The sequence below is a fragment of the Microtus ochrogaster genome, chromosome 18, assembly GCF_000317375.1.
Source record: "Microtus ochrogaster isolate Prairie Vole_2 chromosome 18, MicOch1.0, whole genome shotgun sequence".
Classification (NCBI taxonomy): Eukaryota; Metazoa; Chordata; class Mammalia; order Rodentia; family Cricetidae; genus Microtus; species Microtus ochrogaster.
In genome coordinates, this window is record NC_022020.1 from 5,908,025 (window position 1) to 5,922,920 (window position 14,896).

At 49.3% G+C, this 14,896-nt stretch overlaps 1 protein-coding gene across 2 annotated transcripts in view; it reads left to right on the top strand.

Annotated features, from left to right (window-relative positions):
* Positions 1-7,452, top strand: part of Cables1 (Cdk5 and Abl enzyme substrate 1) — a 103,921-nt gene extending 96,469 nt beyond the window's left edge. For both annotated transcript variants that reach the window (XM_005355759.3, XM_026783306.1), the window contains 3 exons: positions 317-423; positions 1,764-1,971; positions 6,280-7,452. In XM_005355759.3, coding sequence (XP_005355816.1) covers positions 317-423; positions 1,764-1,971; positions 6,280-6,420 — 456 coding nt within the window. In that variant the 3' untranslated portion in view covers positions 6,421-7,452. The remainder of the gene's footprint in view (positions 1-316; positions 424-1,763; positions 1,972-6,279) is intronic.
* Positions 7,453-14,896: the final 7,444 nt, after the last annotated feature.

Genomic DNA, 14,896 nt, shown 5'->3' on the forward strand with positions numbered 1-14,896 from the left:
CATCTGTAATGTGCAGTTTAAACAGCGGCTGGAATGTGTTGAGCATCTGTAATGTGCAGGGACTTGTACAGTGCATCTCTCCTGGTTCCCAAGGTAACCAGGGGAGGTGGGATGTGAGGTGCTGGGTAAATGAGTCTCCCAAAGTCAAGCCAGGGAGGGGCTGAGGGTGGAGCCTTTGAATCCTAACCCATATGGACAACAGGTTGAGACACAATCACGTGCCTGATGGTCTGTCTACTGGCTGCTTCGGGCCTTGTACATTGTTCATACATCTGACCCGTGGTTACAGTGATGTTTCTTGTCTCCTCTATTACAGACCACAGTGATTGACTACGTGAAGCCCTCAGATCTCAAGAAGGACATGAACGAAACCTTTAAGGAAAAGTTTCCTCACATTAAGTTAACACTCAGCAAAATCAGGAGGTATGGGAGCTATGGATCACGCTGGACTTTCCAGCCAGGCCCCCTCAGCCCGCTCCAAGCTCACGCTGTATTGTAGTTCTCCTTGTTCCTCAGGAACAGAACTACAGTCATGTTCAGTAGACACTCTTCCGCTACTGACTGACTCATGCCTGGATCTCATGGGAGAGCCCAGGGCATCAGGCGTCAGGCCAGACTCCTGACCCGCTAGTTGGCACAGCTCTTGGGGAGTTATTCAGTGAGAAAAACTATTTCATGCTGTCTGCCTGCAGCTTGCCATCTCAGTGGAACTGAGGTTCTAAAAACTGAGAGGGTGGAGCTGGAGGTGGGTCTCTGTTGGCAGAGTGCTGGGCTTCCATGCACAGACATGGGTTCACGCTCCCTGAGGATACAACCCAGGCGTGGTTATACAGTCCTGTAATACCAGCACTCTTGGGAGACAGAGCAGAAATCTGAAAACACGAGTTGTGTCTAAAAACAATTGAGGGTCTCAGGTTTCTGGGATGCAGGCAAAAAGAAGTGCCCAGAATTGGCACCTGAAGGCATGAGATAACTCCATCTACCTAGACATGACTTCAAGGCCCTATCTTTGAACAGCCACCAAAATAGCCAAAACAGAGACACAGGCCGGATTTCCCATGTAGATGATTGGATAGGTTTGCAGTGCTCCACATCTGCCAGCTGTTCACCCTGTCAAGCTAGAGAGGTGCTGACTCGCCTTGTGGCGTCCACATGCCTCCAACATCACAGGCTTGTGCTCATCACCTCTGAGATGCTGGAGCATGTGCAGGGTGTACCCTAGTGTGTCCTAACACAGACTTGGTTATGGCATTTTCCAAGCCAAAGAATAATAAGAATTAGGTATCCATGCTTTGTGCATTTGCTAGGCCGCTTTCCCAAGGACCCTAGTGGTTCTGCCTTTAGCCCAACACTTCTTCTACCTGACTTAGAGTCTAATCAATACTTGGCAGAACTTAGACCAAGCACCTGCTATAGCTCTAAAATAAGCATGGGTCCCTTTCTTCACTTTGAAGAACCCCACCATTTTCCTGGGAACTCAGATATACACAATGTTCTGTGGTATCTGCCTCCTGCTCTTTGGAGCCCTGCCTGCCCGTAATCCTTGGACATGGTGATCTGGGCCGTGCTGTGTCTGTGTTAGTAGACCCACAGAGGGGCCAGAGCCCTAGCTACGCAGTCTGCTTCCACATCAGTGTGGATTAATCTCAGCCTACATCCCCCTGCGGGACGGAAATAGAGAAAATGCCTTCCAGATGGTGTCATCGTCGTCTTGAGGGTCCCCAGAGCTCTCTCAGGACTCCTTGCTTCCTGTCTTTCTGCAGTCTGAAGAGAGAGATGCGGAAGCTTGCCCAGGAGGATTGTGGCTTTGAGGAGCCCACGGTGGCCATGGCCTTTGTCTACTTTGAGAAGCTCGCCCTCAAGGGGAAGCTGAACAAGCAGAACCGGAAGCTCTGTGCTGGAGCGTGTGTGCTGCTGGCAGCTAAGGTCGGAAGTGACCTCAAAAAGCATGAAGTCAAGCATCTAATTGATGTGAGTGAGCTGGGTCTTGATGAGGGGGCCGAGGGTGCACTCAGTCCAGGGGTCCAGGCAGATGGACTTTAACGGCTAAAGGGATGAGGACTGTAGAATGATTTGTAGGGAAATAGATGACTGACCTGGACAAGATTTAAAAAGCCATCATTAGAGTCATGACCTAAAAACCCTGCTCAGAGAGAGCTTGAATGATGAAGTTTGTGTCTTAGGGTTTCTATAGCTGTGAGGAGACACCATGAAGTGGCAAGCCTTATAAAGCAAAATAAAGCAAAATGGGGCGCTTACAGTTTCAAAGGTTTAGTCCACTATCATCATGGTAGTAGGACACGGTGGTGTGCATGGTGCTGGAGAAGGAGCTGAGAGTCCTATATCTTGATCTGCAGGCAGTAGGAAGTGAACTGTGGCATGGATGTGCCTTGTGCGTAGAAGACCTCAGAGCCCACCTCCACCCCAGGGACACACTCCCTCCAATAAGGTCATGCATCCTAATAGTGCCGCTCCCTTTGGGGGCCATTTCCTTCATACCACCACATATGGTATCCACAAGAGTCTTGTGAGCAGCGTAACTGTAGAACACCCACCAGAAATTATGGGTTCAATGTAATGGTGTGGCCTTACTTCTAAAGGACAGCCCCATCAAACAAGGACACCCTGACTGCCCAGGGTGGGTTTATGAACACATGTTTTAACCAAGAGTGTAGGCAGGCTTTGTGAAAGAGGCCCAAGCCCCTTGCGAGGCTAAGGCAGGAGGACTGAAGTTCAAAGCCAGCCAGGGCAACCTAGTGAGACCCTGTCTCAAGTAATAAAAAAAGTGGGGAGGGCCAGGCGGTGGTGGCACACGCCTTTAATCCCAGCACTCGGGAGGCAGAGGCAGATGGATCTCTGTGAGTTCGAGGCCAGCCTAGTCTACAAGAGCTAGTTCCAGGACAGGCTCCAAAAGCCACAGAGAAACCCTGTCTTGAAAAACAAAACGAAAAAACAAAAACAAACAAAAAGTGGGGAGGGATGTAGTGCAGTGTCAAATGTGTGCCTAGCATGTGTGAGGCCCAAGTTCCCATCCCTAATACACAAATGTATATTAGATGTTGTGTGTGTACTGTAGTGTGTAGATAAACAAAGAAAAGCCGATCAAGAGCCAACTGCCACTGAGAAAATACGCTATCACTCACAGTTCCCAAGAGAAAGGACCTTCCTGTGGGCTGCTAAAGCACAGCCATGGAATGGCTGGATTAAACAACAGAAACTGACATCATATCACTGTGAAAGCAGGATGTGCCTTTTTTTCTGAATCTGGTCTCCTTTGAGGTCACCAAGTTCATAAAGACCACCCAACTCCTCTGAGCCTAACTATCTTCAGAGGCCTTATCTCCTGACTGCTCTTCACTGGGGCCAAGGCCAGCACTGTTCATTTGTGAGGACCACACCTTCAGTGCATATGATCAGAACCCTGTGGGGGCAGAAGGAAAGAGAGGAACTGTGGACAAGAGTCTTCATTATTGTTCCCAGAAAGGGGTTCTCACCAGGCAGGTATGTAGGCCTAGGAGTGGCCAGTTTGGAGAATGCCTGTCTGTGCTGGACTGCCTGCAGGTGGGCAGGAAGGATCTGGACCTCTTGCGTTTTAAAAGCGTTCTCACAGGAGTGTCCACTGCTGACTGGAGCATTTGAGGAGTGGGTGTTATAAGTGCTCAAAGCCTGGCATGCACAATTAAGTGCCCTGTAAATGTTAGCAATTCTTCATCCAACAAAAAGTGGTCATCCAGCTTACTGCTCAAATCCCGAGGCTCTGCTGTGCTTTCTGGAAACCCTGCAGACCTGGTTCCTGGATGGTCCCAAAGAAAGGGCTTCAAGGCAAACTCATTGCAAGGCTGAGGTCTCAGAGCAGCTGGATTCACCAGGTTTATGGGCAGGAGTCACACTCTGATAAGCGATCCTAGTCCCAAGGCAGATCTGCCAGGATGTCATGTCGGGCTCACCGGCTGTGACTAACTGTTGGAGGCAGCAGGAGGAGTGTGGTCAGGAAAGGCAGGAACAACAATGAAGATAAGCTGTCACAGGCACAGAGAAGACAGTTGGTATGATGTCCTATGTATCTGAGTACCCACTGTCTCTACTGATGAAGAGAGTAAGGTAGGTACTTGCTATATATGTTTTTTAAGAAAGAATATTATTTAGGGCATGGTTTACTAATTTTCAGAAATAATACAGGGTCCAGTGTGTGCAGTAGATACATGAACATGGAAATGACCATTGCGTGCCAAATCCAAGCTGACCATCAATAGGCTTATACAGTTATCCATTGGCTTTTCCTGGTTTCAGTTACCCAAGTCAACCACAGCCCCAAATACTGCATAGGAAAGTCCTAAAATGCCATTTGTACATTCTAGCTTGTGCACCAGGCTCAGAGTGTGGTGAACGTTCTCCCTGTCCACCTCAGGCACGAAACGCCATGTGTCTTGTAGCCACCTTGTTTGCTAGACTGACTGCCCAAGCATCCAAGTGTGCATGTCTGACCTACTCGTATGACAGCCTGGGTCACAATGCCTTCCTCTCATCACACAGGCACTGCATGGCTCAGCCCAGAATAAGCAACAGAGAAAACACATTTGTGGAACTTCACTATAATATGGTTACTGCTTCAGTTGCTGTTGATCTTATAAATCGGGCACAATAACTCAAGTTTTACTATAGATACACTATTACATATCTAGAGGATATGATATTTTGTTTTCAGGATCTACTTGGGGGTCCCCAGATAAAGTGGGGAACTTATATACTATGCATATAACTAATGCATCTTTAGAAGTAATGCTCATACAGTTCTAAGCATATTCATACGGCACACATTTAATCAGAGTTCAGTACTATGCCACATGGCAGAAGCTGACAGTATCAACACAGACCAACAGTTCTGATCTGAAAGTAGCACCCTGAAGTGAGGTCTCCTCTAAGTTTTACCTCAGTGCCTTAGCCACTGCTCTGTTAGAGTCTTTATTAGCCAAAAGCTGAGCTTAAACTGAGACCAAGTGCTCTAGCCAAAGAGGGAACTTTCTATCCCCCGTGTCTCTTCTGGTTCTAACCCTGGAAGCCTGCCTTGCCACTCAGCCGACAGCCTCACAGGGACTTGGGTCCCCATGAGAGAGGAAAAGACTAAATCACATATCTCATGCCATGCCGAGACTGCCTGTGATGATTGCTAGCCGAGGTCTCTGACTGCTAAGCCTGACTCAGTTATGGCAGGTGCAACGAGAATCCCAGCTAAGTGGCTCAGCGCAGCCGTTTCCCAGCCATGTGACTGCAGATGAGCAACGTCGGCCTCTTGAGTTTGACCACCTGTAAAGTGGGCACACACGTAACATCAGTGGAGTAGTGAATGGAGTTGTCCTGAATCCCCAGACAGAAGGCCCTCGGGGACAGTTCGCTGTCTGCACGGACAGACGGACGATGGTCTGGGCATGTTTTCCTCACCCCTGAAACACACACTGGAATTTGGTTTTTTTTGGGGGGGGGGGTTGTTGTTGTTGTTGTTGTTTTCTTTTTTTTTTTTAATTTATTTATTTATTAAGGATTTCTGCCTCCTCCCCGCCACCGCCTCCCATTTCCCTCCCCCTCCCCCGATCAAGTCCCTCTCCCTCATCAGCTTGAAGAACAATCAGGGTTCCCTGACCTGTGGGAAGTTCAAGGACTGCCCACCTCCATCCAGGTTTAGTAAGTTGAGCATCCAAACTGCCTAGGCTCCCCCAAAGCCAGTATGTGCAGTAGGATCAAAAACACATTGCCATTGTTCTTGAGTTCTCAGTAGTCCTCATTGTCTGCTATGTAAGTCCGGTTTTATCCCATGCTTTTTCAGACCCAGGCTAGCTGGTCTTGGTGAATTCCCAAAAGATCATCCCCATTGTCTCAGCACACACTGGAATTTGATTTCCACTGCAGTGGTGTTGGAAGGGGACACCAAGGAGGACTTGTGCCATCTTTTGGGAGTTGATGTCTCCTGAAACTAGAGTAGCTACAAGAGCAGCATGTGAGGAGGGCGGCTGTACGGCTGTGAGTCTGGATTTCTGGAGGGCGTGAACCCTGCCTGCCTGAGGTGGAGCGGCACAATACCTTTACCAGACGCATCTGCCCGACCTCCAGAACCTCTCTTCTTTTAAAATCCCCCCAGCACCCAAAGTTCTGTTACAGCAGTGGAGAGCAGATGAGTCCTTGATACTCCCTAGCTTGATGTTAGAAAATTGCACTTGGAAAAAAGCAAACAAAAAAGCCTATGTTGTTAAATGCAAAACTAAAATGGCTTTGTTGACTTTACAGAAACTGGAAGAGAAGTTCCGGCTGAACAGGAGAGAACTGATTGCCTTTGAATTTCCGGTGTTGGTGGCCTTGGAGTTCGCACTTCATCTTCCAGAGCACGAAGTCATGCCCCACTACAGACGCCTGATCCAGAGCTCCTAGCACAGGCCCCAGGAGGGCCAAGGACGCTTCCTCTGAGTGCAGCGGCCTCGCTGCTACCAGAGAGGAGGGCTGGAGCCCGGCATACCACGCTGAGTCTCCTGGCAGCTGTATTTTTTACGGAGAAGCCGTACCTGGAACTGGCTAGGGGGATGTCGCTCAGGCTCACCAGGAGGAGCGTGGGCTGGGAATGAGGTTCCCGGGTCCTCAGGTGGAACTCAGTTGTGCCCATTCTTCCCAGGCCCATGTGAAGTTCGAAGCTGCTCAGGGCCTTTTCTGCAGACTGGTTTTGACGGGGAGCGTGCTGTGCTAGAACAGAGGGAGCCGAATGTGCAGGGTTGGGAGAAGCTGCATACAGTTCCCTCTCCCTGTGTCAAGAGCGTGCCAATCTATTTTTATATCTGCCATCGGAAGTGCACTTTCCCTGGGCACAAGGGTGTGGGTGTGCGAGTGTCTTAGGGGCACTGTGACACTTGACTCCCAAGCCAATCCCCACCTTCTATGGAGCTGACGTGCAATGATTTCTAGGTAACAATGACTCAGATCCAGAGTGACTTCTCTGCTCTTAGGAAATAACACTGTTTAGAGACTGAACCTGCCACCCACCGGGGGGGGCAGCAGTTCCCGGTGTAGCCTAAGTCCTGTAGAGTGGCACTCAGAACTTCCTGCCGCCACACCACGGGCTTCTGTTTAATGCTCTAGCTCCTGCCTGTGGAGACATGAGGGCTGCACTCCATAGCGTGTATTCCTGTACTCTATGTTAGAGTGCGTAATGAGCGCGTTTATTGTGCTAAATACATATATGTGTGTATGTTTTAAAAGTCCGTATTGGGGTAAGACGCATGATTGGAGTCTTGTGGCTTTTGCAGCTGGGACAAACTACCTTTCAAGCTGTGGTTAAGTTGATTGTTGTTACAAAATTGTGACTTGTCCTGATTCATTCTGGGGCTGCCTGTCCTGAAGTACTGACCATGCTGTCACCTGGTAGTTATACTGAAGAAAGCTATGGCCTTGGAAAAAAAGAATTAAAATATTTTGTTCTTTTGCATATACATAAATGTGTGTGTAAAGATCAAGTCTCAGCCACTTGTTGTAGTCAGGGTTTCTATCGCTGTGACGAAACATCAAGACCAAAAAGCAAGTTGGAGAGGAAAAGGCTTATTTGGCTTACACTTGAGCATTGCTGTTCATCCCTGAAGGAAGTCAGGGCAGGAACTCAAACAGGGCAGGATCCCAGAGGCAGGAGCTGATGCAGACATCATGGAAGGGAGCTGTGTACTGACTTGTTCCACGTGGCTTGCTCAACCCACCTTCATGTAGAACACAGCCCAGGGGGCACCATACACAATGAGCTGGGCCCGCCCCATTGATCACTAAATGAGAAAATGCCTTACAGCTGGATGTCATGGAGCCATTTCCTCAGCTGAGGCTCCTTCCTCTGATGACTCTAGCTTGTGTCAAGTTCACACACACACACACACACACACCACCCAGTTCACACCTCCACAGCCAATTTCCTTGCATCCATGCCACCTCAGAACTTGTCAGTCCTGGTGAGGTCGCAGGCTGAGACCCCTCTGATTACCTGGAGAAAGAAGGGTGGAGGAAGCAAGCATTTACTCTGTAGCCCAGGCTGACCTCAGCCTCCCCAGTGTGCTGTAGGCATGCCCTAACCTATCTTTGGAACTGAAGCTTGTTATTAGACATTCCAGTCTCTGCCTCCCAAGAGCCGGGACTACAGGTACACACCAGCACTCCTGGCCCATACGAGGTGGAGAAGCTGCAGCTGCCGTGAGAACATGAAGCCTCTTAGGCTTAATTAGCTGAATTCAGTCCTAAATATTTTGCTAGCAAGTTTCCTCGTCCAAGTATCAGTCGGGTGGGATATGATGGCACATGGTCTTTTTGGTTGCTCAAAAGTTCAACTAATATTTCAGGAACACACTGCTTACAAAGCAAACTGGGAGGCACAAAGCCTCCAAACTCTGCGTTTCCTGACCTTCAGGATGTCCGTGGCCATCCTTTGCTGGTGGTGTCTGTCACCACGCACCCAGGTGTGCTTTCCGACTCCCAGCCCCTCATTCAGAACCTGCCCGAGAGAGAACTACCCCGGTAGACAAGGCTCCTGGAGGAAGAGATGGCCCAAACAGTTCCCAGGTGCCAAGCTGGGATTTAGGGGACCAAGTCCTGCCCTGTATCTTGAAACCAGATTTATGTTCTTGGATTTGAAATGATTCGTGTTTGAGCAACTATATGTGGATTCAAGATGTCACCAGTCTTTTCCCTTTCAGTTTAAGCACTGTGTGTGTGGAGGCAGGAGTCTCGTTTCAACTTGGCGGAGGGGGTGCCTTCACTCCCAGCTGGTGGTCACAACTCCAGCTTTCCAGGGGCCACAGAAGATGAGAAGAGTCGGGAACATACACCACTCAGACTCAGGAAACCTGAGCCTGCGCTGTGAGAAAGACAGGAAGGCCAGTTCTAGAAGTTTCTGTGGCTTTGCCTTTTGCCTTTATCACGGAGAATCCTCTGAGGACTGACCTGAAGCTTTCCTAGGGCAGTCTCTAAGAAAACTCTTCTCAGTTACCTGTTTCTTGAGACAACAGGGCTGGCCCCAGTCTGGTCTGCAAGGCACGGTCACCTTTGCTCCGGTCAGCCCTGGATGCGAGGGCACAGATGAGAATCAAACCCTAAAGTGGTACCCATGAGAACAGGGTCAGTTCCCATGCCTCCCTGGACCTGTCCCAGAAGCCCCCGCCAGCCACTTCCCCTCTGCTGTATCAAATGCAAATAGGGTTTGTTTTCCTCAGCCATTTCTTTGTGGTCAGAAATTCCCCAACCAGTTTGTCTGTTATCATCAGCCAGCAGGCTCCACTTGGAGTGGTCACTTCCCACAAATCACTCCATGTCACGTGTCCCATCTTAGTGACTAGGGAGCAGGACCAGACTGAGGTTTCTTCCCCTCCTTGTTATTCCTTCCTGTTCCCATCATCCCTGCAACAGCAAATCAAACAGCTCCAATTCCTTATCTGTTGCTCTCTGACATTTCCTGTTCAGTGTTCAACTGCCAAGGCCTTTGCCCTCCAGGTCTGGTGGCCTCCGGTAACTCAGTAGAAGCCAGGCAGCCTGCTGCCCCTTTGCAAGAATCAAACAGGAAGAGAAGAGGGGTGAGCTCAGGTGTTGTGCCCCTAGGGAAGCAGGGGGCTTGCAGAGGACACCCATGGGCAGGGTAGCCTGCAGTCATTACCCTGGGACTGATAAAGACAATGCTACCAGATGAGGGTTCCTGCGGACAGGAGGAGAAAGCAAACTCCAGTTTAGATAGGGATTCCCATAATTCAGACAATCGCTGGCTCAAACAAAAGGCCACGTCCAGAAGTGCAATAGAAGGCAGAGCTGATGAGAGCTGCAAAGGATGAGCTGTCTGAGTTAAATGTTGCCTGGGGTGGGTGGTTCAATAGAACACTGAGCTGTTACTGGGGATTAGAAGGTATGTCAGTAACACCATGGACAGACAGTGAGACAGACAGACGGGGGTATGGCATGCCTGTTAGTGGCAGAGTTGCTCATGAGAATCAGAGCTCCCTGTGGATGAGACTTCCTCCTTGGTGACAGACAGGGAAGCTGGAACTACCTGAACAGCTGTCCTCCGGAAGCCCTTGGGTGGCGCCTGCCAGCCGAGTTGCCTGTGGCTTCTCTTTCTCTGTTCCCATGCAGAGAGTTGAGAGCCGGCCCTTGTCTTACTAATGCCAAGGCCCTCCACTTCCCCTCTGCCCAGCCAAGGAATCAGAGACAGCTTGAATACATGAAACCTCTCCCTGTCTGACACTTGGAAGAAGAGATTCCCCATTCTGCCCTGTGTTCCTGAACACTCATCAGAGCTCCCAGCATGCTGTCTGTCTGTCTGTAAGTCTGTATGCCCATGGCATCAGTAACTCTTCTAAAAAAAAAAAAAAGAAAGAAACTCTTACCCAAGAGGACAATCTGCCTCAGTGTTCCCCTTGAGCCCTAAACCTGAAACCTTTTGATAGAGGTTTGCTGAAAGCTGGGTTTGAACCAGGGATCTTCATGTCTGTTAACACCATGTACAAGACAGCCTGACACAGTGACTGAAGCACCACCCTCATGGAATGTCTAAGTCAGAGCCAGGTGGAGAGCCTGGGATGGACTGGGAAGAGGCGTGACCCAGTAAGACCCAACTCTGCCCACTAAGGAGAGATGGTGGCCTGGCTGTTAGTTCAGGATGAAAGACCCTCAGAGAGGACCTTTTTCTCCAATGAAGCCCCCAGAACCAGGACACTCCGAGTCCAGACCACAGGATGCAATTAGCAAGAGGTTTATTGAGTAAACACAGGTACCTGCAGGGGGTCCGAGTCCAGACCACAGGATGCAATTAGCAAGAGGTTTATTGAGTAAACACAGGTACCTGTGGGCAGCAAAGTCTTTCAGAGGACTTTGCGCACCTGATAACTGGAGGGCGGGCTTTTTATAGGGAAGAGCTAACAGCAAGTTTACAGAAACAAAACAAAAGTGTGGTTATCGGTCGATCGGAATGAGGGGGGGGCATGAATGGTTTCCTCTCTCAGCATGGATGTTTGGCAATAGTCATCCTGTTCCTATCTTTATAGATATCCTGTTTTGCAGTTAACCTGCTTTGTTGATGTGCTATCTTATTGACATCCTGCCTTGCAGTCTTTCTATCTCAAGCACATAGGATGTTCTTACGAGAGCAGGCTGGCTGCTGATCCGGAGAATTTTTTTATAAAGCAAACAGGAGTTCTCCTGGGAGCATGCTAGCTGCGGGTTTTGAGGAGGGGGCCTGTAGGGTCTCTCAAGGATTGATGGGGGCCAACTTGGAAATAAAAGAAACAGCTTGACATCAGCAGAGATAGAATTGTCCCTTTATAGAACACCTGAAGGGCCACAGTCTTTCTGCAGAGTAGAGACTATGCCCACATGGTATGTGTGTGGGGTAGGGGTTGGGGGTTTTATAGGGTGGAAAGAGGACTTTGGGGATGGAAGATTCCACCTGCAGGCTAGTGACCTTGCAGTCTCAAGGTGGAAGACATCACTCAGAGATGTGTGAGCTTCCCACCAGGCACTGGCAAGCACAGGTGCCACCAGGGAAGCCAACTTTCCTGTCCAGAAAGTCTCCGTCTGCCTGAGGTCTTTAGATCATTAACCCCTCAGGGGCCGCCCCAGTCATCCAATCTGCTGCCTAGTATACGTGGTCTCAGGACACTAAGTTTCATCCCTACCTAAGCTGTAGATGAACTTCAGACTGGGTATTATTACATGCAACCAGGTCAAGGGACCTTTTAGGTTCAGGTTCAAATCCCAGTTAAGCTCTTCTGGATGGGCAGCCTGGCTACTCTCTAGGTCTGGGTTGCCTGGCAGTTCCGCTCTACCCCAGAACCTCCCAGTCACACCCCAGGGCATGCCTCTGTCTACAGGACCAACATCACCCTGCTTCACTGGCTTCTTCCAGCTGTTTTGTCACTCGCTCCCCAGGCTGCTTGTCCCCTATGCTGGCAGCCCACAGGCTGCTTCCCACCTAATCCTTCTTCCTCTCTACCTTACTCCATTTCATTTCTTTGCACCTGCTGTAAGCCTGGGATTTCTTGTCCCATCTCTTGTCCTTCCTCAGTCTCTTTCTGGTCCTTGGCTTCTACCAGGCGTGGGAGTCCATTGAGGGTGATGTGTTCCCTACTGTCATGTCGTTCCCCTGTCCTGTGGACCCTCACACACAGTCCCACATCATACTCATCGTACCCACTGAATACAAACTGACAGGCTGGACACTCTGAGCACACAGACGCCTGTGGTCTCAACTGCACAGAGAGTCCTTTGGCCACTCACTTGGGAAGGCCCTACAAGGCCTTATTGTCTTTGGTGGTTAGGTGATTTCCATTGCCCTCTGAACATGTAAACATTTGGGTTTAACACACTTTCTCTGAATGGTCCCTAGATTCTCATGCTGCCACAGCATGGCCTCAGTGAGATACCTAGGAAGGTGTGCAAACCCAGCCTGGCCTCAGTGAGACACTCCAAAAGGTGCTCTAACCCAGCCTGCCCTCAGTGAGATACCCCAAAAGGTGCTCTAGCCCAGCCTGGCCTCAGTGAGACAACCCAAAAGGTGCTCTAGCCCAGCCTGGCCTCAGTGAGACAACCCAAAAGGTGCTCTAGCCCAGCCTGGCCTCAGTGAGACAACCCAAAAGGTGCTCTAGCCCAGCCTGGCCTCAGTGAGACAACCCAAAAGGTGCACTAGCCCAGACTGGCCTCAGTGAGACACCTGTGTGAACCCAGCTGCTCCAAGATGCTTAGACTCTGCTCTCAGTTTTCCACAGAGACTGAATATGATTCTTCAGAAAGCCTTTAAAAAACAAAGACACGAAATCAAGACCTACAGGGAAAGAATGGGAAGAGATGATTATTCATTTTCAATACTTTTACTCATTGAAAAATTTCATCTCTAGATCCTATTGGCCTAAAATCTGAGCTAAGAGATATGGTTCTTACTGTAGCCAAAAGAAGCTTCCACAGGAGGCTGGGGAGCTGGCCCAACTGTTAAAAATGTTAGTTGTTTTTGCAGGGGACCCAGGTACTGTTTCTAGTACCCACAAGGTGGCTCACAACCATCTGTGACTCCAGTACCAGGAGGTCCAATGCTGCCTTCTGACTTCTAACCTGGCGTACATATGGTATACATACATGTAGGCAAAATACTCATGCACATAAAATAAATCTAAAAACAAAGTTTCCAGAGACCAGTTTACTCTTCTAGGGCAGACCCTTTGCTGGGCGATAAGGAGGCATTTGATGAACACATGTCAATGTGGTCCTCAGAGTCACCTGGGGACTTGTAGAAAGCAGGCTCCTATGACTCCAGACTCTCTGGAGGTGCCATCTGGGAATTTGTCATCCCCAGGAGGCATTTTTCCCTTCCCAAGCTTGACAACCATAGCCATAAAGGTGTTGAGGTGTCCTAACAAAACTCACAGAAGGCAGTCCGAGACTCTGATGTCAGCAGGGTTTCTCATGTATGCCAGAAGTCAGAGCACCCAAGTTGGAACCCAAGATTCCAAGGAGCCAGGCTCCTAACCCACAAGTCACAGTTTGTATTTTTAGAAGCAGTGCAGATGAGTTGCTTCTCTGACATTAATCTCTGTAGCAGGGCATATGGGGGTGGAGTAACAGATTCTATACCTCTCTTCTCCCTGAGTACTGGAGGATGGAGGGAGAAGGAAAATCATAGGCAAAATAGATTTTGGTACCTAATATGCCACATAGGGAGACACAACCAGCCAAACAGAAAAAAAAAAAAAAAAAAAAAAAAAAAAAAAAACCGCCAATGGGAAACAAATCCTTTTGTCCTAGACTGGGAGGTTTTTTTTTTTGTTGTTGTTGTTCTTGTTATAATGCTAATGCTAAAGTCTCCAGAACCCAAACTGTGAGCCTTTGGAAGCCACTCAGAGGGGATGTGAGATACTCAGGGTCCAGAGCTCCAGACTGTACAAGAGATGCATGGCTGAAACAGTGTGAATGCACAGCAGTGCCCAGGAGAAGGGAGCCTGCAGGGGCAGTGCAGGAATGCAGTGACTGAGCACAGCCAATCAAAGTTGACTATGGGTTCATACCCAGAACCATTGCTCTAGAAACCCAGCCCCCAGCCAGGGGCAACCATTGCCCAGGGCCTTTATTTGCACACCTAACGGCTGAAGGACAGCTGCACATGGAAACAGCCATAGCCTGCCATCTCACAGTCTGTGCTATAGCTGGTTGCCCTGGCTGCTGCTCCCTTACAGTGCATGCAGTGACTGGAGAGCTGGCGTAGCAGTTAAGAGCACCAACTGCTCTTCCAGCGGACCCAAGGTCCAATTTCCAGCATCCACATAAGCTAACAATTATCTGTAACTCCAAGATCTGACACTCTCACACAGACATACATGCAGGCAAAACACCAATGCACATAAAATAAATGTACTGGCTTTGGGGGAGCCTAGGCAGTTTGGATGCTCACCTTACTAAACCTGGATGGAGGTGGGCGGTCCTTGGACTTCCCACAGGGCAGGGAACCCTGATTGCTCTTCAAGCTGATGAGGGAGAGGGACTTGATCGGGGGAGGGGGAGGGAAATGGGAGGCGGTGGCGGGGAGAAGGCAGAAATCCTTAATAAATAAATAAAATTTTTAAAAAATGCAAAAATAAATAAATAAATTATAAAACAAAAACAGAAACAAAAAGAACTTGCTCTCTTCTTCTCTGATTTGACTTGGATGAATCCTTCCATGGCCAGTGAGTCCACCCACCACAGAAAGAAGGGGCAGTTAAGAGAAGACCCAGCCCCAAGTCTTGAGAGACAGTAATGTCTTATGATAGGGCAGACATGAAGGCATCAGCAAAGAAGAGAACGAGTGGGGAGAACGGGGAGAGAGACACGGGGACAATGAGTGAGATGTCACAGAAGCCAGGACAAGGACCTA